General features: G+C 32.1%; 2 protein-coding genes across 2 annotated transcripts; both read left to right on the top strand.

The window, feature by feature from the left end:
* Nucleotides 1–233: 233 nt before the first annotated feature.
* LOC112689601 lies at nucleotides 234–2,862 on the top strand. Its single transcript, XM_025563383.1, has 7 exons — nucleotides 234–413; nucleotides 531–713; nucleotides 906–1,055; nucleotides 1,143–1,429; nucleotides 1,506–1,653; nucleotides 2,066–2,534; nucleotides 2,609–2,862. The coding sequence occupies exons 1-6, from the start codon at nucleotides 234–236 to the stop codon at nucleotides 2,504–2,506; spliced, it is 1,389 nt and encodes a 462-aa protein (XP_025419168.1). The 3' UTR covers nucleotides 2,507–2,534; nucleotides 2,609–2,862.
* Nucleotides 2,863–19,133: 16,271 nt separating this feature from the next.
* Nucleotides 19,134–22,104, top strand: LOC112689629 (cytochrome P450 307a1-like). Its single transcript, XM_025563424.1, has 3 exons — nucleotides 19,134–19,696; nucleotides 19,869–20,669; nucleotides 20,752–22,104. The coding sequence occupies exons 1-3, from the start codon at nucleotides 19,315–19,317 to the stop codon at nucleotides 21,087–21,089; spliced, it is 1,521 nt and encodes a 506-aa protein (XP_025419209.1). The 5' UTR covers nucleotides 19,134–19,314; the 3' UTR covers nucleotides 21,090–22,104.
* Nucleotides 22,105–23,548: the final 1,444 nt, after the last annotated feature.

The following is a 23,548-nucleotide window of genomic DNA, read 5'->3' as shown; positions in this document are numbered from 1 at the left end:
CGTATGCGTCAGTGCCGAACGCATTTGTTGCAAAAATTGAGCGCAGCTGTCAACAACGCCAAAAATTTCACTGACGATAATCCGATTAACCAAGAAGCTGAGACGTCAAATGTTATTAATACCATTTCTCCTGAGGTAAAAAATACCTTAACCGGCGGGGATTGGTATGATATATACTAAATGATACTAAAGTATTTAAAATCTATACTAAACAGGACGGACAAATTGATACCATGTCATGCCGAGAAAACGAACGACAAGAACTGACTTGCGAAAATAATTCAAGCAAGTCAATATTGAAGAATAAACGCCGGGAATCTTCAGATCCGACCATAGTTTCTACGGTGAATTCAGAAGCAACAAGCGACTGGACGGCATTGACTTATATGTCGTGGAATAATTCGATTGACACGGTACGAATCATGGGTTGTTTGTCATGTTTTTGACACATGAAAATTTTTAATGTTAAAAAAAAAGTTGTAAACATAAAATTAAAAAAAATTATCACCTTATAACATTTTTAATCGCAGAAAAATAATATTCCTGATTATGAGTCACTGATTCGATGGAATGAACAGAATCCTCGTATAAAAACGAACACGCCTGTCATTCGAATTTCGGAAGTTACGGAACCCACGGCATTTACAGCGGAAATACCAGCTATGACCAACGATCAACCAAAAAGGCCGTTCAATATTCTTAGAGTGCACGAGGTGATTAATGCCGGCCGCGAGTCGTGAAATAATTATATTATAAAAAACATTTGGTGTTATTATGTGAATGAATAATAAGAAATTACCATGTGATATAGAAACACGGTGGCGTGTGTTTTTATCATATTTGCGTGTGACGTAACGATAATTTTCGAAAAACAACTGTATGCTAATTTTAAACTTTGTTTTCAGAAATATGTCAAAAGAGCATCGGCTGTGATGAGAGACGTTACACCTGACACGTTTTCCCAGAGTGTCGATTTGTTTTTCGATGTTCTTGTCCAAGCGAACCATGCAAATCGATTTTACTTGGGGAAGGTCACAGATCTGATAGTGTTACAGGCACGCGCAATATTACGGCTTTTTATAATTTTTTTCCGCATCCACTTATGTGTATAACAGTTATTTAACGATCTGCAATATGCGCAGGCGATTGAAAGACCCGAGAACAGCACTATTTACGCAGAACTGTGTTCTCATGCCATCGGAAAGGCGTCTATGGATTCGAGGTTGACCGTATGTCAAGGGCTCCCGCGACAGTTCAAACACGAGTTGATCAAATCGTGTCAAGACATCTTAAGGAATGCAGGCGTTTTGCCCAATAAGGAACGTTTTGATGCGAGTTCGCGTACAGACCGTCGACACGACCCTCGCGAAGAGCAGGAATCGGAAGAATTCGATCATAAAACTCGCGTTCGTACGCTAGGAACCTGCAGGTAAATTCGGACTTAAATATTAAAAATATTAATCGATGTAATATATTCTAAACGTAATACACAACAATTTGTATAGATTCATGGGTGAGCTTTTCATGCAGGAACGCTTCAAAATGTTAAAAATCGTTCAAAGAATCGTGAACACGTTCATACAAACGCACGACGCGCTTTCGGTGGAATGCCTTTGCGTATTGTTGTCAAGAGTCGGAAAAAGATTCGAAAACGTAATCCTAGTATATTTATTATAATGCGTAGTTCTGTTTTGTTGTTTTCGCCGTTTGTTAATCAATTATTCATAAATTTATTTTTCAGTTTATACAACACCACTAAATTTAAAAGCCTAATTTACACTACTATTATGTAAATGTTGATATAAATAATATTAAGTAAATCTATGTAAAATTTTAGGTTGATGACTCAGATATCGAAGACTTTTCCTTAATAAAAAATAAAAAAAAAAAAATTTCGACGTGAAACTATATTAGTTCATATTGCGTCGTACTTAGTTGTGTAACGTTACAGTTGTATTATACCGTTGAATCGATGGACTTCTTGAAATCCAAAATCTTTAATTTAAGATCTTTAATATTGCATTTAATAACTACAACACACGTTATTCTGGTGTTGTTCTTGCAGATAAACGGAGACGCAGCCGCCCCGTGTCCACCGAATCAGGTGTACGAGAAGCTCGGTAGGTACTTAGCCACCGGGTGCGTGGGCAACAATCCCCTGCCCAGACGAACGTTGCAAATAATCGACACACTTCTCCGGGCACGTGAACTTTGTCGGGCCGGCCTATATCGTGATTGGTCTCAACACGCTGGACCTAACCAGCAACGGTTATGGCGCACCGCGAACGACCGCGGTACTCCGACTGCCGCAGACTACCGCGGTTACCGCAATCACCGTGTGAGACCGTTGTGGTACAGAGAAAACCCAAACCGTCAAGTAACGTTTGCACAACAATATAGCTTCCGCACAAACGCCGGAGCCGATGGGCTTTCCATTCGTTCTTCCGACCGTTCGTACGGAATCAGCGGCCGACGCCCAGACCGACGACAAACCCAACGCCAATAGCCGAGCCTGACTGCCAGCCATACGCCTTGTAAGTAGTCTTGTGTAACAAACGCGATCCAGTTCGTTCGCGTTACTAATTTTAAAACGAATTTTATCACCTAGGTCTTGGCGGCGCCGACGACATAATTGAGCGTAACGTACACGCAAAATAATACGGCTCAACACTGCTCGATATTATGACCGTGCTTACAACTTAGAGCAAGGAGTTGACAGTTTATTTATTGAGTTGGTCACGAGTGGATTGTAAAAAGTATAAAGAGTGTTTCTGAAATAAATCATAAAAGTAGAACCAAGTAACGCGATATGGGACGTCCCAAGTATCACATTTTTTAAATTATTTTCTCCTCCAAGATCTGGGTTTCATCAATTTGTTTTAGGTTATTGGATATAAAATTCAGGTTTTTGGAGGAAAATAATTTTAAAAATGTCCTCATTGCGTAGGCCTCCCATTGAGTACGCTTGTAGTAACATATTTTTCGTTTCAGAAACACGTAGTGTGTTCAACAATGAAGATAAAACGAAATTTAATTTTATTCGATTATTTTTTACTGCATACATAACTTAATATTACATTTATTTTAAAAACTTCAAATTTGTAAATTTTTTTTCTTGTGCACGTACTAAAAAACATTTTTTTAATAACATCCTGCTTTTTTAGTTTATAATTAAATTACATTTCATTATGTTTTTCTAAATAACTTTGATTAAGTAAGGTTAGCTCTATATTTAAAATTGTCTAATTGATAGTAAATAATAGTATTTAAAAATTTTTTAAATCAAATGGTACATTGTAAAACCGTTGGTAGACTGTTAAAAATACTAGAAATACATATGTTGTCCTTTCAAAAATAATCAGTTTTCAAGAAGTTGCCAATATTAATAAATAAATAGTTTATATATAGAAATAAATAAATAAAAAAAAAGCTTAGTCTGGAGTATTAATTATGTGTAAAGTTCGACCGGTTTTGTGTTAAAAATTCATCTTTAGGTGTATACAAAGCCGTGTACGCGATTCTATAAACTTTGTTCATACCTAACGATGAAATTCGAAACAGGTCGTATTTTACAACTATTATAACACTCCTGGGTAAGTATTTGTTAATTTATTTCTATTCTCTAACTATTTGTTTATTAATTATGACAACTTCTTGAAAATGTATTATTTTTTGAGAGGACAACATATGTTTTTATAGTATTTTTCAGTCCACCAACGGTTTTATAATGTACTATTTGATATAATCACACATTTCATAGATACTATTATTTACTCACCATTAGTCACTTTTCAAGATAGAACAAAACTTCCTTAGGCAAAGTTGTAAAATGTAATGTAATGTAATTCCAATATACATTCAAAAAATTTTGTTTTGTTGTATGTACACAAGAACATTTTTGACAAATTTGAATTTTTCAAAATATGCCCTTAATACAGTAAAAAAATAACATCCAAGTTGAGTACACAATAATGATTCAAAATATTTCGTATTACCTTTACCGCTGTAGAAAAAACTATGTTTGCTTTTTATATTGTACAAATTTTAAATGTTTTTAAAAATAAATTGAAAAATTATTTTGATTATAATTATTTTTTTTGTTTAAAAGTGTACTCAAGCTAGTAATAATTAAAAAAAAAAATACCTATATTCAATAAATCGATACATTTAAAAAAAAAAACATAAATAGATTGCATTGTGATTATGACCTTTTACTGTGTATTCTGAAATAATGTTTAAAAAATATGTATATCATAAATGTTTTATAATTTTATTTAAAAACTATTATTAAATCTTAAGTAGTTCTAAACTGATTAATATTAGCTATTCAAAATTAAGTTCTAATTAACTTTTAAAATTACTCTGTATGTTTCGTAAGGATTAAAAATAATAAATAGATCCACTATTTATGGACTGTTATATAGTTAGTATCAGTAACGTACCCGGGAATTTTTTATGGGGAGGGGTCCAAAATTTTTATTTTATCTGGTGGGAAATTAAAATATATTATATACTATTAAATCGTTGAGAATGTAGAAATTTCAATGAGGGGGTCTGGACCCCCCCCCCCCCGTGGATACATCCTTGGTTAGTACATAGCACAAATGTAAATTAATTTTATTATTTATTAATTTTATGTAAAGTATAGGCTTGCTCAAAGGTAAATTTTGATTTTAATATTACATTTAATTTTATATCTTTCAACACTTATGCAGTAAATTATCTTTAATAAAATTTAGATAAAATTTTAAAAGGTTTCGTTTTTATTCCAAAGAAACAATAAATCTTTTCTGTGTAATGCGCTTTCTGCGTTTTTGGTTCATCATTGGTTCTTTTAATCTATTATTATTATTTTTGTGATCATATTGAATATCTTGAATATCTCTTCAAAAATTTGGTTTGTAAACTGGAACTTCACAATTATATTTTTGTAAATAAATAATATTTAAATAAATTGAAATTTAATATTTTTTCAATTATTTAATAAATAATAGATTTTTTTTTAATTAAATAAAAAAAAATTAATTGTTTTATGCAATTAATGATTACATCCAAAAACCACACACTTTATGGATTGCTAGGTAAATATATCGTACAGCCAAATACCACACACGTATAATGGGTAAAAACCTCACTATTTAATGTATTAATAATAATGTATATTTTATATAGACGAATGTTATATACATATATAATTTTAAAGTTAATTTTTACATTGAAAAGCTTATCTGATCGCACGTTGATGTGCTCGAAATATAACCAGTACATTTATCGACCGAAACGCGTGGTATAACGTAAAGTTTATATATATATAAAAAACCTATTTTTTGAAACTATTGATAGTAATAGAGGTTGTGACATGGGGTGGTCTTAAGGCCCAATAACCCTAAGAAAAAGAAGAAGATAGTAATAAAGGAGGCAATTTTAATTTTTTTTTATTTATATTTTAATTTTTTGAAAAAACGTAGGCAAAAAATGTTAGCCTCAAATATTTTTATATATTTTTGTAAATTTTATGTTTTTAATTTTTCAATGCCTATATACATTGTACCTCAATAAATTGTTTTTGAATAAATTTGTAGTATAAATAATAAATAATAAATTATATATCATTATAAAATGTGCGGTTTTCACCTACTAAATGTATGCGGTTTTTGGAGTCGTCGCAATTAAAAATATCCTAATTTGGATTTATAATTTTTATATTGTAAAAAAATAATTTTAAATAATATGATTAAAATTATACTATTTATTATTGTTGCTTTTATTATGTTATTGGACATGTATACTTATTGCTGAGTCATGTTTTAAATATTGTCCTAAACTTCATGCCGGATGTCACACTCGTCGAGTGAAAAGTACAAACGAGTAAAATGCACAATTTCTTTAACAATGCTTTGGTTATTAATTTTGTGTAAATATTTTAGTAAAATTAGAATTACATGGATATTAACTATGATTTTACTATGATTTTATTATGAAAACCAAATCATTGTTAGGGAACCAGTGCATTTTACTAATTAGTGTTGTAACGTGGTTTTTCGACTTTATGTATGTATATATTTTTTTTCTAAAATATCTATGGTTAAACTTTATATGTACCTAAAGAAAAATTGTTTTATTTTTTGTATAAATAATATTTTTGTAAAAAATTAAGAATAATCTTTTCGTATTAATTGTTTCTGTTTAATGATATTTAATTTAATTTAATATCAACAACTTTTTATATACAATCAGAACGACTTACAATTATAGATGCAAACGCAGATACAAAAATAAATTTTTTATTTTTTATTATTGATTTCCTTATAAATATAAAACATATGTATAAAGAGTATATCTACTCCTGTAAGCGTAACTTGTGATGGAGCAGAGAGTTACATTTATGATCTTTTTATAAATCTTTCCTATATTTTACTATGACAAGTATATATAAATTGAGATTTGTTGAGATTTGTTGAGATTTGTTATAACAAAAATACACCTAATAATATACTTTTGCAATATGTTTCGGAAAATATTTCAGATTAAACTATTAATTTAAAATGATATATAGTAAACTAATTTTATTTGCACACTTTATGTCATAAACTTAAAAAATAGTACTTAGTCTTTGTTTTGGTGAATTTATCAAAAACTTTACTGAATATACTTGACTACGAGCGAATCGTCGTAATAATACAACAGATGTTTGAATAAATTAAATTAGACTTTCTGTTTTTGTTTTTAAAATCGTGTACATTATTCATTTTTTATTTCAATTTCAATACACTATGTAAAGTTTAAAAAATATGACAAAAATTTAGGAGACGTATTTACCAATGCGAAGCGTGGTACTGGGAAATATTTCAAATTATTTACGCTGAAGTTCATTGATAATGATCTGCTACGACAAAACAGATATAAACGGTCGATTTCGTAAAAAAATGTCATGCTAATAGAAAGAAAAAAAACTTTAGTAACGATTCGACCACAACATAATGTTAAGTATAACTGCACGACTTAAACATACACTGTATATTTAGCCATTTTTCTGTGTTGTCAATTCGTGTTATTAGGGAAAACATCATAGTTTATGCCTGACATAAGTATAATAAACTATAGATCGCCATGACTAGATGATATTAAATGATTTTGCCACCCACCATTTTGAATAGATCAAACAATGAGCATGATTTTCAGCCAAAATTTAAATTTGTTTACAGCATTTTGTCATTATATAGGTTGGTAATCTATTGACATACATTTAAATATTTTAAAATTGAATTCATTACATTTCATTATAACTGTACAGTTTTACCTGCGTAATATAATTCGATTTAATATATTTACCAACGTGATGGTGAAAATAAACACTTTTTAGTGAAACTCTTAAGATCTATTAATGTAATTATTGGCATTTTTTTACTAAGTACATAATTATTTGAAGCTATCAGACACTCACAATATAATTTGATAATTAAAACATTAAACGATTATCAATAAAATTATATTAACATGTCTTAATAGTTCCTTTGCGTAAATTCCATACAAATATTACATACAAAAGAAAAAAAAATTATTGAAAATACACGATTAAATGATATTATTTGTTTTGCTTAAAATCAAAACATTAAATAAAATATTTTATTTGTTAATCTAATTTTTTTCGTTAATTTCTTGTTAATAAACTATTTATGATCGAAAATAAAGTAATATAATAATCTATTTTTGTTATTATTTTGTATAAATAAAATATAAGTATAACACAAGTCAAGTAGTGTTTTGCACAAGCTTAAAGATGGTCGATTCAGGATTTTAACTTTCGTGGAATATGTACACTGTGGAGTCGATACCCCATTATGTAAAACGTGCATTATATGATAAGAATGATTATAAAAAAACAGATATTGCCCATTTACGCCACAATAAAAAAAGGTATGTTTTTTTTCCGATAGTCCACTTGTGCAAAATTTACCTGGTATAATTTTAATATAGAAATATATTTTTTCTCAAATAATAATCAATTATACAATTTTATTGAAATTATCGTCAATAGTATGATCTTTTTTAAAAATAATTAATCACAATATAATCATAACAAAATATAAATGAAGATTAGTTTAAAAAGTCACCGTATATAATATTTATTTTATTAAATTAAATTATTAGAATATATTCATTACTTGTTAATTTTTTGTTTTTATAATTATAAAAATAACTTAATAACATGTTACAGACAGGACGTCTTTAGAATATATGAATTAAGTCAAGTCGTAAAATGTTAACGCAGGTAAACTTGACACAAATGGACTGTCAGAAATTACTTACCATTTTTATTTTTTTTGCACAAATGGGCTGTATCCAAAACAAATGAATTTTTTGGCACAAATGAGTAATACCCTGATTTGTATGAGATTTATTAAGAGATCAAAATTGTTTTTAAAATGTTGTCGATTTTTTGATTTATTTTTGTTAAAAGATAAAACACTCAACAAAATGTGTCCCGGGATGATTCGGAAAATGCAATAATTTTCGTTCTGTTTATTATTATTATTTTTTTTTTTTTAATAATTTTATTCTACAGTTTCGAAAAAAATTAAAAAAAATTTAAATTTGCTAATTCAAAATAAATTAAAATGTTTATTTGATGTAATTTTTACTTTAAGTTATTTTTTATTCATCACGTAATATAACTTAAATTACTTGGATTACACATTTATTACATTCTACGTTTTTTGGTACATTCGTCGTTTATTCTCGTGTGAAATTTTAGAGTTTTAAATAAAACCTACTTATGCAATTTATAAATGTATTATTCAAATATTGTACAGTAAAGTTTGAAGAAAATTGCTCATCCAACTCAGTAAATTATGTTTACATTATTTTATACTGGGAATCAAATTTGAATTTTTTTTTAATAATTTATTGAAAAAATGCAACATATAAGAAATAAAAACTTGTTAAATACATCCACAAATAGCCTATAACTAGGAATTTCCTTACTTACAAACGACAAGAAATAAATCATTATGGAATTTTCATTAAATTATCTAAATTAATATAAGTACAATAATTATTAATATTATACTTTTAGACACCAATATATTATTTAAAAATAAATAAACAGAACAAAATATAATCTATTTGCCGAATCATCCTGGTTATGTGCTTGTATGTTTTATTACCTATGATAATTACTCACAATTTGTTTTTATAGTCAGCATATAATTGATGACCGTATACCATGCAGTGATTAATTTATTATTATATGAGTTGGATCGATATAATTATTATTAATATGTAATACAAATACTACGGTACACGATATTAGAACTATGAGGAAATAATATGATAATAAACTATTTATGTTTGAGCGAACAAATATTGTGTCAGATGTGATAGCTCAAACGTTTAAAATGATCATGCAACGGCTATAGAAAACTTAATAGCTACTGACTAATCCGTTAGTAAATATTAGAAGTCCAAGGGAAAGGAAAACAATTCGTGTCGATTAATGAAACTAATGAGCGTATAGAATATTCCTAAATATTTTCTTTTTTAATGAATGTTTATCGTTGTACTGGCTGCATTATACTTTTCACCTTTCGTGTAGAACATACTCTAGAGACCTAATTTTGTAAGCACTCTTCGGTTTGTTTTTTCCAATCTCGCCACAACAACGACGTTCGAGATTCAAATTGATTTTTGCTATACAACAGTAATGGTGACATATATTATTCACGTAATAATACGATGCATTATGCAAAGTAGGTGCGCGTTCGTTAAATCGGTCATGGCGGAGACCCTTTCTCGGAACGCAAAACTTGGGATTTTGAATTTATTTGTTTCCCTTTCCTTCTTTTTTTCTCACGCCGGTTTCTCCCGCTTCTCTCTTTTCACCCACGTGTGTTTTGATTTTTAATCATGTTCCGCTCATTCGCGTTATACGAGCGCAATGCGAAAAAAATAATGTATTACACATGAATTAACCATCAAGTTGATCATTTTGGTGGCTTATCTATCCCGTAATGTGTGTGTCATATGTACCTGACATATAACATCGTCAACATTTATGGATCGTGGACTTATTTAAGAGTTTAACACTTTCTGTATCTGTATAAATTAAAATACAATCAGCAATATACAAATAAACAAATTACAAAAACAAATCAGCTAGAAATAAATATTTAAAGACTCAGAAGACTACGAGAAATTTGAGTGCGTTTTCATATCTGTTATTGAAAAGGTTAGAAAAAAATCTCAACACCAATATATACGAGTATTGTGACGGCCAATGGAGTTATTAGGATTGAGGTTGAACATTTGAGAACGAGATCAATGGATTTCAATGATGTTATAATATGTAATGGATTCTTGTTTGTTGAATTTTTAACAATTTTAATATTAGGATTCTTATGAAATATTAGTTGGAAAAAACCAAGAATCATAAAAAATTTGGCGTGGAAAATTTATCTTTTATTGAAATCCCTTTAACGTTTTTAATTATATTGATTTTATACTACCTCATAATTGGGTGCAAAATTCTGAAACAACATAATAATGTATAATTCATAAAATACTGTATAGAAATGAAAAAAAATAAAAAAATTGCAAAATAATAATTTTGAATAATATTGCACGTCTACATACGAATCGAGTTGGTTTTTCATAAAATTAATATAAGTTATTTTTTAAATTTATTAGTTTTAAAAATATTATAGTTAAATATGTTAGTATTTATCCTACATCATAAAATATCTATCTTATCGTCCTGCGTGATTGTAAATAATTTATATTTTAGATGCCTCAGCTCATTTGCTTCACTAGTCTATATCACAAATGTTGTAATAAAAATGTAACTGTTGTTTTTATAATTTGCATTTCCACAAGACTCTTGTTACTACTAACTACCATCACCACTCCCTCGTAACTTACATATTTTACAAATAGCATAGCAATTACTTACAAAGTTTATTATATTTAATTGTTTAAGGTAATTCAATGATAAATTAAAAAAGTTAATTGTAAAAAATTAACAATTAAATAAATCAATTAATAAATATATTGTGGTCCAGAAAACAGCTGATATTAAAAAAGGTATTGTTAAATAAATAAAATGTCGGTAACATACGAAGAAAATAACTGAAACCCCGCAAAATGTTTGATGTCAAAAAAACAGCTGTGTTTTGAAAATTGTTATGGTAGTATATCTATGACCATAGTGATCATTTATGCAATGCTAGGTTAAAATTTATAAAACATTCATAAATGAGGGGTTTTCATGCATATTCATTATTATTAATTTATAATATCATTGACTTGTCCAGGTTTGGTTAATTGTAGTATCCGCATGTTCGTCGATTCATCAGAATACCGTGTTAAACGTTTAAGTGTTTCTTATTATTTTCACTTTTCATTAGGAACAAACATATTTTGATTTTCATACCGACAACACATCATCTCACATTTCGTTAGGAACAAATGCAATTATTTTCCCAGATTTTATTACGTACAAACATTTATCCTTGTAATCAAATTTTATGACATTTTATGCATACAAGCTACTGTAGTATACCAGGTCAGTTCGGTCGTTCCACTACGGGTTTGCCCGCCGCGTTAAATTTTTTACGAAACATTCGGCAAAACCAGCCGGCCGATTCGGGCGCACATTTCTTTTCCCCTCGGACCGAAACGGGACCGCCGCGGGACGGCAATATTCCATTTGTTTCGATCACAACGGGCAAACGCGTCGGGCCGCGCAAACGCGCGTACGTACGGCGGACGCGGTGAAAACGTTCCGCTCTCGTTGACCCTGCGGAGAAAGAGTCGGGCGGTCGCCGAAAACGTTCCGAGACGTGGAAAAGTTTACAAACACGCGCCGGTGAGTCGTGCGGGGATCGTAATGGGTCGAGTGCAAACGGTTCGTACGAACGCGCGGCCGCCGTAAACCGATGAATAAATCAGAAGCAATCGGTTCACAACAACCGACGCATTACCGCTGCGAACCGTTATGTTTCTGGAACGCGCGCATACTCGCGAGTTCTTGGTACGAAACGATATTCAGACGTTGCCCTGATCTACTTAAATTTACGCGCGCGTACAGCGCACCGAAGCCGTTCCCTACCACGGTTCCGCGTAACACGATTATTACGGTGAGAGTGAGAGAGAGAAAAAAAGAGAACAAAAATTCCGCCAACGTTAAGTAGACACCGTTTGTAGCAGTGTGTCGCGGCGGCGATAGGGGTTATCGCCAATACGTAACACATCTATTACGCGGAATAATGATTTGTAAACGAAAACAAATCCACGGTTGAATTTCGACGATGTTTATGTCGCATGGAGTATTTCCTTTTCGCGGAATCTCTATTTTTCGCTCGCCCGCGCGCGCCAGACGCTCGTTTACGGAACGCATCGTGTGCCGCACACGCGTGCCGGGCGCGGTGAAAATAATGTTGCAATCCTCGGTCTCGTCGTGGAATACAACAGAAACTCGATGTCTACGATTTTTTCTAAATTCGTTTAGCCAAGATCACGGACAAGGAGTACAAAAGAACAATTTTCATTATACGTTTACATATGCATTAAATGAAACGTATGCTAAATCGAAAGTAACGAGTAAGAAAATAGACGTATTTTTCCAGAGAGATGTTGTGACGATTCACTCTCGGTAGGAGCAGTCGGTGACAACCGCCATAGCACGAGCGGATCGCCAACCAGGCATTGAGGCTTTATTTAGGGCCGGGGTACCTGAATTTTGTATTACTTAATGTTTTCAATGTTTTTTATAATATGAAGAAGGAAATAATAAAAATAAAATCTTGGCTGTTTTATGAAAGAAAATACATTTTATTTAATGCAGAGCTCGGCGGACGTAAAACTCGTTTTAAAACAAGTATATCAGATATAAAAAAATAAGCTGTATCAAAAAAGAATCATTTTGAGTCATCATGTCTTTTTTTTAATAATTATAATAACTAATCGTTATACCATTGACCAGATGCTATATTTTATAACAAAAACTTTGTATACGAGTACCTGTCCTTCCACCAGGGCCGTCCCGAGGGGGGTTGTAGGGGGATTTCTAATTTGTTTATAATTTTATAAGAATATCATAACAACTATAATATTATTATTATTATAGTATTAACTGAAAAGTAAAATAAGAAAAAAAAAATTATAAAGAAACATTGTCGGTTAGGCTAAATACATTTTTAGAGCATAGTTGCATAGATGCAAGCACAATTATTACAAATATGATTGATACTTAAGAATATCTCTATGTATTTTTTTCTACAAATAATAAGGGATATGGTATAAAATAAAATTATCTGAAATCGAAAATGCGTTGCAGCTAAAAAAATGTATCAAAAATACGGTGGACAGCAAGAGCTTAAAGTATCAAATCTGTATGGGGTTCATTAAAAGCAATAATTAAAAGTCTTGATGAAATATCCGTTAATTCGTTAATGGAAATTTTGATAAAGGAACAAAATTCAAAGCAATGGGTCTTCAAAAACAATTACTTTCATTTGATTTTATTGTTTTTATAATTTTTATGAAAAATATTATGTGCAAATTAAAATGTCTTGCTGAAACTCTTGAAACTAAACATGTATGTTTAATTGATGCTATAGCTTTAATTGATTTCACTATGAAAATGATGACTGAGATAAAACTTGATGAACAAGTTATAAATACTTTAATTGATAGCGCTTTATCTTTTGCAACTTTACTTGGAACAAACCCAGAGAGTTATTTTAAAACACATCATCGTAGAATATTATGTCCTAAATAAATTTACTCGAGACCATCCAATGGAGTTGAATTTACAATACATTTATTTTACCGAAGAGAATTTAAGTTAGCTCTTGATACACTGATCACATTATCAAATACCAACTTAAAACAATGTATTTCTTCTATTCAACCATTGTTCAAATTGTTTTTACAATCTTTAGACAAATAAAATATTACTCTTGAAAATATTAAAAATGCACTCTCTTTATTTCCACCAGATAGTACAGATTCCAATCTAAAAGATCTAGATTTAGTCCAGGTTCAACTAAAGATATTATTTAACATGTTACCAAATGATTCAAACAATTTTAAATGTTTAATGGAAAAATCTGAAGGAGTCAAACATATTTTACCATGCGCTAATTATTATGTCGTGTGTAAATGATAATATGTAACTATTTACATAAGTGGAACTAGGAATTTTTACGCCCGGTAAAAATGTTAAAATTACGCCCTATCATAGACCAATAATCAAATACTCTTCTCGAGAATTTTTTTCTCATAATTAATATACAATCATAATTATTGAGTTTTAACTTAATATCAGTATTTAGCAAAGTTAAATTTTTTATTTAGTTTTTAAATTTAATTTCAAGTTGTGTTTTTTTTTATCACATTGGCCACTAACAATATTGATTATGCAACTGGCTTTAAACGTTACCAAGCAAATATATCGTAAATAAATTATTACCAACCAAATTCTAGATCATTTGACATTGTTCATGCTTTAAGAGAACACTAATTTTCCTGATTCTTATATCAAATCTTTAAAAAAAAAAAATGGGATCCACAATGAGGTAAACGGAACTACACAATAATATAATAAAATGAATAGTAACGATTTTGTTCTTCTGCCGCGCGAAGCCATCACGTCTAACGTGATACCGAATGCCCCACCGCATGTAAGACACGTATTGTTTTTTCAGTTCCAATCGTCGTTGCGTTTCCGATTGCCGTTGTAGTTTCGATGTGACCTCGGATACGGAAGAAACATGGCACTTACTGGTGTTTTATGTCATCTGCGGGTGGTCAAAGTTTTAGACCGCGATGACAGAGGACGACTATGGTGAGTACGGTTGAATTTCTCGATTCGCGCGATATGCCGAGAATGGTCTATCTGCTTATGCTTGTCACACGAGCCTCACGCATTCTCCGCTTTAACCCGCCGTGGTTTCACGCATCAAAGATTCCTTGCCGGAGCACTACGATGGATAATGTGAGACAGTGGACAGATCCGTTTCGATCGTTTTCACTGCCCCACGGCCACAGCCGACACTGGCACACAGACGGACGAAATGTCTGCCACCATCACCACAAGAGATTCAGTCGAACGCACTCGAGTGGGCACTCGTAACGTCGCGTGTGGCCATTTCGAGGTATCGTACGCGGACGGATGCACCCAAGTGAGCCCGGTTAGTGATGTCGCGTCTGGTGACGAGACCGTTTACGTGGACGGATCGAAAACATATGCACGATCACTCATGTCCATAGATATTACTATCTAGCTGATTGAATTTTTATTCTATCAGGAACCGACGTTAAACCGAACCCATAAATATTGGAAACTGCGGTTCTCACTATTTTCAAAGTTTGACGAGGGAATTATGTTCGACAAGGGTAAATTATAATATAACATACACTAATATACTTTCTAACGATGTGAATCTTTTTCCACGCGATTATGCAGCCAGTATATACTCCGTTTGCCCAGAGGTACGGGCACAACATATTGCCAAGAGGTGTACTTCATTCGGCACGGTCTTGGACCCGTTTTGTGATGCCGGGGGGAATGTAATACAGCTGGCGTTGACTTGTGACCATGGTAAGATTGTTTATACTACGATGTAACAGTATTATAATTCAACGCAATAAAACGATTTTTTTTTTAGTTATCGCCATCGACTTGGATCCAAAGAAAATAGCTTTGACCAAGAAAAACGCAGAGGTTTACGGAGTGGCCCACCGGATAGATTTTAGGATGGGAAATTTTTTCTTGGTGGCCGCTAACCTCAGGGTTGACGCTGTTGTTACCTCACCGCCGTGGGGCGGTCCCGGGTATGAAAGGCAAATAAAGTTTGACGCCAGAGACCTTTGTGGACGTGAAATTGGTGGCATGGCAGCTATTATTTGGATGGCACGTGCAATTGCGCCCACACTGGGTTCTGCATGTACCAAAAAATATAAATAAAGCCCAAGTACGCGTTATGCGATATCGTAACATAATAATAATATGACAACGTGTGACGTGTATAGAGTGACCATATTTATGAAAAAAAAAAAACGGAACAAATATGTTCTCTAAAAAAAGACCATATTTTCTTTATTTTTATTGAGTTGATGTCAATTGTTCATAATTTTCTTCATCACATCCTTTGAAATTATATTTTTTGATGAACTGATTGCATTTAATAGTTTTCATTCTTCTTTCATTCAATCTTACAGGAATATTTTTTAAAATTACTTTTAAGAACTATTATTGATAAAATCGATAAAACGATTTTTTTCGTCCGTTCATAAAATATTTGCGATTGAAAATATTCTTTTTATTGCTGCATTAGTTAATCTGCAAAGGTATAGTGAACGTATATTTTCTTTTAGGCATTTAAAGAAAAAAAAACAATAAAAGTGATAACACTAACGACTCGCAACAATTTAAATAAAAAGAACTGACACACAGTGGCTATAACATTAGTAACAAAAGATCGTTGCAATGTACACACGTTACTATGTTCGATTTTTCGATTAATATACCTATTATACCTACCGAATATCGTTGATTAAAAATATTACTGTATATTGGTAAACTATTCGTATTTAATATCGATTTCTTTAGAAGTCTCACACATGAGTTTGTAGTACATATATATCTATATGACACTATATGACATATCTTATTTATTTATTTATTTTACTCTCGGTTTACAATTTTTATGGAAGTAACGGGATTAAAACGGGACCCTATTCTAAAAACGGGACAAAAAGCATCCCGTTCAAAGTTTGTCGGGATAATGGGACATAATGATAAAAAAAGGGACAATCCTATTTTAAACGGGACGTATGGTTACCCTAGACGTGTACCATATTTAATATCGACCCCCGGGACAGCGTAAATCTCAAATTTTGGTTAAAAACAGATACTAGTTATACAGAATTTTCAAATACCTACTGCAAGTGATAAGTGATATTATAGAAACTTGTTGCCTTACATTAAAATAAATTAATTTAATTTAATAATATATTTTATTTTCGTTTCACTTTTCCATACACCGTAGTGTCTGCAGATGGCAATGGACGAGGGGTTCAGTCGAATACAGTACGAAACTGTATCGATCAACAAAAAACTCAACTGTCTGAACCTCTATCTTACAAGAGTACGTATTAAAATACTATTACCATTTCTGCTATAAGTATTTTATCATCCGTGAACGACGTTGAAATTCTATATCTCCACGTTATTAAATGTACCTTTGGCGTATTCAAAGCGCGTTCATTTTGACTTTCATTTCAGATCCACATAGTAAAGTTTCAAACTTTTTCTTACTAACTCGTTTCAATTGCCTTAAAAGTAATAGCGACTATTTTACCTTGATATTGTGTTATCGTTTTTAGAACGACATTCATGTACGAGGAATACCAGTTCAAACTACAAAATCAGTGCAACTGGATAAGCCATGTGACTAAAGAACTTTCAGTGTATATACTTATAAATTTGTAACACGTATGCAAATTTTGTTTTCTCTTTCCTAGCGTTTAATAGACAACAAAAAATTGAGCGTTCTCGTACAGTGAACTTGTTCATGTACAAGACGTATTTAAATAAGGTTGCCCGATTTTTAGAAACAAATCATATATAAATAATTCAGATTATTGAATATATAAGGCACAATGTAATATAAATTAATGAGGAACAACATATTTTGTTATTATTACTAATGAAAAAAATTTTTTTTTTTCTAGATCATTTTCGTCCTACCAAAAATACGAAAACCTCAAGAACTCGGCTATTTGTACTTTTACAAATTTTCAATTTTGGACAAAAAATATTCACTAAAATTCATGTTTATGAATATTCCTCGACTTTTTTTTTCGTTAACTAAATAATTAATTTTCCTTCTTTTTTTTTTTTGAGTAATAAACTATTTTTTTTTTTAAATTAATATGTTTGTATTTGTAATTTCCATTTATTATACTGCTGTATCTCAGATCATTTGATGGTGGACCCCTACTATTAGTTAATATCGTGATAAATATTATGCTCTTACCTAAATATTCTTCCAAACATTTATTTTTATATTTTTCTAAATTCCATAAAGTTGTTATCGAATACGGTATTCTACAAAAACATTTTTATGGCCTTGAATATCAAAATTAACTTAATTGGGATAAATGAAAAAATAATAAGTTAATTTTAAGTTAATCTGTTACGAAATGAGTTAAGTTAATAAGTTAAATTAACTTAACTTTTAACTTAAAAACTTATTAATTCTTTAATGCCCAGGCTTGGAAAGGAGGCACGTCGGCATAGGGGTTCACCGGGGAAGTCTCGATACCACCTATAAATATAATAAATATTAGAATATATGACAGTATTCTTACTTAAAATGTAGTGTTTTTCAACTTGAATTATATTTTTCTGTGAAAAAGTAATTGCTCTCATTTAAAATAGTGAAATATCTTTCAATCGGGAACAGATAATTTAGTTAGTTACTTAAAAGTTATAACACTGTACCATTTGAATTATTTTTTCGTTGAGTGTAACAGAAATCGAAATCTATAGATTTATCGTTTTACATTTGTATTGGCTATAATACTATTCATATTGATGTTATAATGATATACAATTTTTATTTATACATATATTAAATAAAAATAAGTGCATATCGTAAACCTAGTAAATGTTAACAATAATCGCATCACACAATAGCGATCAAATAGAGTAATACAAAATGGTAGTATAATAATTGTCAAACGAAAAAAATTTAACGTAAAACGTTTTGTTTTACATAATCGAATAGGTACTACTAGTGTGTTACATCTTATTTGTATATATTATATATATATATATAGTTTGAAAAATGAAAATTAAGTCCGAACGAGTAACATCCGTATACAGATTACGTCATGCGCGAACAAAGATGGCCGTTTAGTGTACATGTCTAACCGAATCGTCGGATTTTACATATTGTAGGACACCGGAGGGCAACAGGATGAAAGGGAAAAATTCTGATTTGCAATGGAAATCAATGTAATCCGTCCATATCCAATGCGCTCGGTCAGCTGATGCTGGCCGAGTGGTGGCTTATAAAAGGAAAATCCGAACGTGTCACTCTGATTGTCGAGCGCAAGAGCTCAACACGCACATCCAACATCCGCCGCACAGATAACAACACACGCGTACACACACACGCCACGCATACACACACGTACATTTGAGCTGTGCGATAACCGACGATTAAAAAAAAAAATTTTAATTAAAAAACGAAACGAAATTCAAAATTATATTAATTACGAAATACGAAAAAAAAAAATCAAATAATGGAGTTCGTGTTCAGTTCTTTAACATATTTATTACTCTTAGTGTTAACCGCGGTACTGTTGTTCCTGATCCGAGACGAATTGAAAACGAAACAAGTGGAGAACAACGTCGATCGACTTATCGATGCACCTGCGCCCAAATCTTGGCCAATACTTGGGCACTTGTATTTGATGGCCCGGTACAAGGTACCGTACCGAGTGTTCGACGAGATCATGGCCGATCTAGGATCGGTTTTTCGTTTGGACCTGGGATCGGTACCGTGCGTGGTCATCAACGGATTGCAAAACATCCGGGAAGTGTTGATGATAAAAGGCGATCACTTCGATAGCCGCCCGACGTTCCGTCGATTCGAACAACTGTTCAAAGGCGACAAAAAGAACTGTAAGTACTTCTATATAATGTAATAAAAATTTTTTAACATTCGTTTTTTTGAAACCACGTTGTTAATTATATTTCTAAGAAATATATCACATAAATTTATCATTACAATATTACATTCAAACGGGAAAGCAAATAGTCTATGTGTTATCATTCCCGTCGTTATTTTCCATAGCCTTGGCGTTCTGTGACTGGTCTCAGCTGCAAAAGACCCGACGAGAGCTGCTCAGAGCCCATACATTCCCGAACGCGACGTCCAACATGTATGTTCGCCTGGACAAGTGCTTGAAAACCGAACTGGCCGAGTTGATGGACACCATCGGTGCACTGGCCGATACCGGGTGCGTGGACCTGAAGAACCTGTTGCTGCATTCGTGTGCCAACACGTTCCTGTCGTACTTCTGCTCCACAAGATTCTCCAACACATACGACCGATTTCGAGAGTTCGTCCGGAACTTTGACGAAGTGTTCTACGAGGTGAACCAAGGTTCAGCTGGCGATTTCCTGCCCAGCCTGACGCCGTTTTACAGTTGGCATTTTAAAAAGATAAGAACGTGGAGCTCGAAGATCCGCAACTTCATGGAGACCGAGATATTTAACAAGAGGAAAGTGGCCTGGGTGCCGGGCACCAAGCCCGTGGATTTCGTGGACAACTTGTTGGAAGCGGTTATGCAGCCCGACCGGGACGACGGATTCGATCTAGACATCGGGCTGTTCTCGTTGGAGGATATCATTGGCGGTCATTCGGCGATCACGAACTTCATCGTCAAGACCCTGGGGTTCCTGGTGGATCGACCAGACATACAGCGGTGCATACAAGAGGAAGCGGACGCCGTAGTCCGAGCTTCCGGGACATGCGTCGGGCTCGCCGACCGCCCCCTAATGCCGTACACCGAGGCCGTGGTCTTCGAGTCCCTTCGGCTGATCGCTTCGCCGATCGTACCGCATTTGGCCAACCAAGACACGTCAGTGAACGGTAAGTCCCGAGCGATTGAAAACCGCAATAATAACATTAATCAACATATATACTCATAACTATCCTTGTATTCGGGTTGCAGGCGTGCGAATCCCGAAAGGCACGACGGTGTTCCTGAACAATTACAGTCTGCACATGAGTCCGGAACTGTGGGAAAACCCCGAGCACTTCAGCCCAGAGAGGTTCATAAACGCGGAGGGCAGGCTGTACAAGCCCGACTATTTCATACCGTTCAGCGGCGGCAAACGGTCGTGCATGGGCTACAAGTTGGTGCAGCTCATATCGTTCTGCACCATCGGCACGTTGCTGAACAAGTACACGTTGATGCCGGTCGAGGACGTGTCATACGCCGTGCCCAAGGGCAACCTGGCGCTGCCGTACGTCACTTTCCCGTTCCGGCTCCGGCCCAGGAAAAAGTGATCGCCCGTCGGCCGGCCAACAACCGGGACCGCCGCGCGCCGGTCTAGTAGTAGTATGTTTTGGTTGCACTGTCGTGTCACAGCAAATGATACGTTACGCGTCCCGTGACGAGCATCGAACATTGGCGTGTGTATGCGTCCATGTGTGTGTGTATGTGTGTGTGTGTGTGTGTGTGTATGTGCAGTCGCGTTCGTCGACGTGTGCGAGATTCCCCCCCCCCGTGTGTGTGAATGGGTGGGTGTTCGTTGGGATCCTTTAGCAGTCCCCCGTCGTAACTTTAGGCCAACTCCGATCGTGTTACAGGAGCGTCTGGTTTTTCAATTACATGTTACGGACTGCGACGCGTACTGATACGAACAGCTCGTCGTCAATCGCTCATGTTCGGCGATCGGTTCGGTTGACGAAACGTCTGGATAAATGTTACCAAAAGATAATTTCGGAATGCAACACGTAGTATTGCGTTGGTAGTTATTGTTTTATCGTTCGATGTAATCTTGATTTAGTGAAAATACATTAGACACCAATACTATTTCAATTGTCCCGCGGTGCGATTTGCGTGGCATTTTTCTAGTCTTAACAAAATTTTTAGATAAAATAATTAAAATTTGATGAAAAATGAAAAAAAAAAAAAATTAGGTAGCTGTTAGATATTATGTAAGACTTAATAAATTGTTTACTACATGTACGCGCGTATTATGTGTATATTATATGTGCATAGGAGCTACATGAATATAATAATATTATTAGGATAAATAAATTGTATATTTTACGATAGGAATGTGTAAATCACGATCCGCTCACAGTTATACCCCCGAATAGTTGTGAATGCTTTCAATATGAGCATGAACACGAGCGATATTTCTACTTATGAGTTAGTTCTATTGGTAGCTAAAGCGTATTGTTTAGAATCGAAATATATGGTAAAAATTACATTTGAAAATTATTCATAGTAATTTGATTTATGGCGAGAGATATTATTTAGAAGAATTTACACATTCATGTTATTAAATATAAACCAAAGATAATTTATTTTTATTTATACAACTTTTTATTATTTGTTTACTTTTATCATTTATAATTGATTTATATATTCAATATATTTAAAGAACGACTATTTGTGAATGTACTTTTAGATTATTATTTTAATTGTACTATAACCGATATTTAGATAAGTAAAAAAAATGAACTATATTTTTAAATCATTTGTGTAAACATTTAATGCTGTAGAATTTATGTTTATGTATTAAAATTGTGAAAATTTAATTCTTAAAAATGTTCTAGTGTAAAACGTATATTGTTGTATTTTATAATATTGATGAAATAAATACATTTTTGATCTCAAAAAAAAAAAAAAATTAATACTTATTGTTCATTTAAAAATCAGAGAATAATAAATAAATAATTTTTGATCAAGGTTAGTGGGTCATAAGATGTGATATACACGTTTATAGGTAATATATTATTTGTGTGGCTTACTAGAAGTCGGTTTAACATGTTTTTAAACGTTGGTAAAAATCTACCATCTTATTTTAGTTTATGGTCATGCAATAATCAAAATTAAAAATTAACTGATGGTGGCCAATCAAAATAGTAACATAATAAGATATATACTATTTGTTATATATATTTGGTAGGTAATGAGGAAACTTGCAATTCAAAGTAGTGCAAAATAAATTATATATAATTCAATTATTTAATAATAATTATTAATACAAAATATGATTGAAAACATTCTTAATATTTTATAGACAATTTTTTGAATTAATCAGTATTTGATATAAACTACAATAATAATGGTTAAAGAAATTAAAATGTATTATTCTAAATGGAAATATCGTTTAAATAATTGTAATGTGCCAATGGTTTAAACATTTATAAATTATTAAAAATCATATATTAATATATTATTAATTATTTTATCATATTAATGTATTATAATTTTATTAAACATTATTTATCCTTGAAAATATTTAAATATTTAAATATAGTATGAAAATAACAACAGTTATAATAAAACCTTGATGGTTCGCAATTTTTTAATTTATTACTTGTAGAAATTGTAAGTATCGATGCAGATAAGAAAATATTTTCTATATGAAACCTATTATGGGCTTAAAAAATGAAAAAATATCACAAACGAAAATATAAAATTGTATCACCAGATCTTATGATAAATAATATTACAATTAAAGCACTAAATCATCATCATACGTTTTAAAATTTTTTTATTTGTTCTATAATTAGTTACCGTTCATTAATTCCGATTTTCATAATATCTTCTGGTTATATTACATTAATTATTGAATAAAATACCACGAATTCCATCGCTGTAATATTATATCATGTATTTCCACCATAAATCATAATATATAGTATTCAGCTTTTTAGGAATAAAAAAAAATTGTGTACCGTACCACATTTGTAATGAGTAAAATTGAAACAATCGATTCGATTCAATT

The sequence above is a fragment of the Sipha flava genome, unplaced genomic scaffold, assembly GCF_003268045.1.
Source record: "Sipha flava isolate LNK unplaced genomic scaffold, YSA_version1 45_pilon_pilon, whole genome shotgun sequence".
NCBI lineage: Eukaryota > Metazoa > Arthropoda > Insecta > Hemiptera > Aphididae > Sipha > Sipha flava.
Note: the sequence above shows the minus strand (reverse complement) of the source record. Positions and strands in the feature narration are given on the sequence as shown.

Excerpts from the sequence above, each read along its gene's own strand:
- LOC112689601 (XM_025563383.1), top strand. The coding sequence starts at position 234 with ATGTCATGCCGAGAAAACGAACGACAAGAACTGACTTGCGAAAATAAT. Across the intron at positions 414-530 it reads GGAATAATTCGATTGACACG|AAAAATAATATTCCTGATTA; the intron begins GTACGAATCATG and ends TTTTAATCGCAG. Across the intron at positions 714-905 it reads ATATTCTTAGAGTGCACGAG|AAATATGTCAAAAGAGCATC; the intron begins GTGATTAATGCC and ends CTTTGTTTTCAG.
- LOC112689629 (XM_025563424.1), top strand. The coding sequence starts at position 19,315 with ATGGAGTTCGTGTTCAGTTCTTTAACATATTTATTACTCTTAGTGTTA. Across the intron at positions 19,697-19,868 it reads CAAAGGCGACAAAAAGAACT|CCTTGGCGTTCTGTGACTGG; the intron begins GTAAGTACTTCT and ends TATTTTCCATAG. Across the intron at positions 20,670-20,751 it reads CCAAGACACGTCAGTGAACG|GCGTGCGAATCCCGAAAGGC; the intron begins GTAAGTCCCGAG and ends TTCGGGTTGCAG.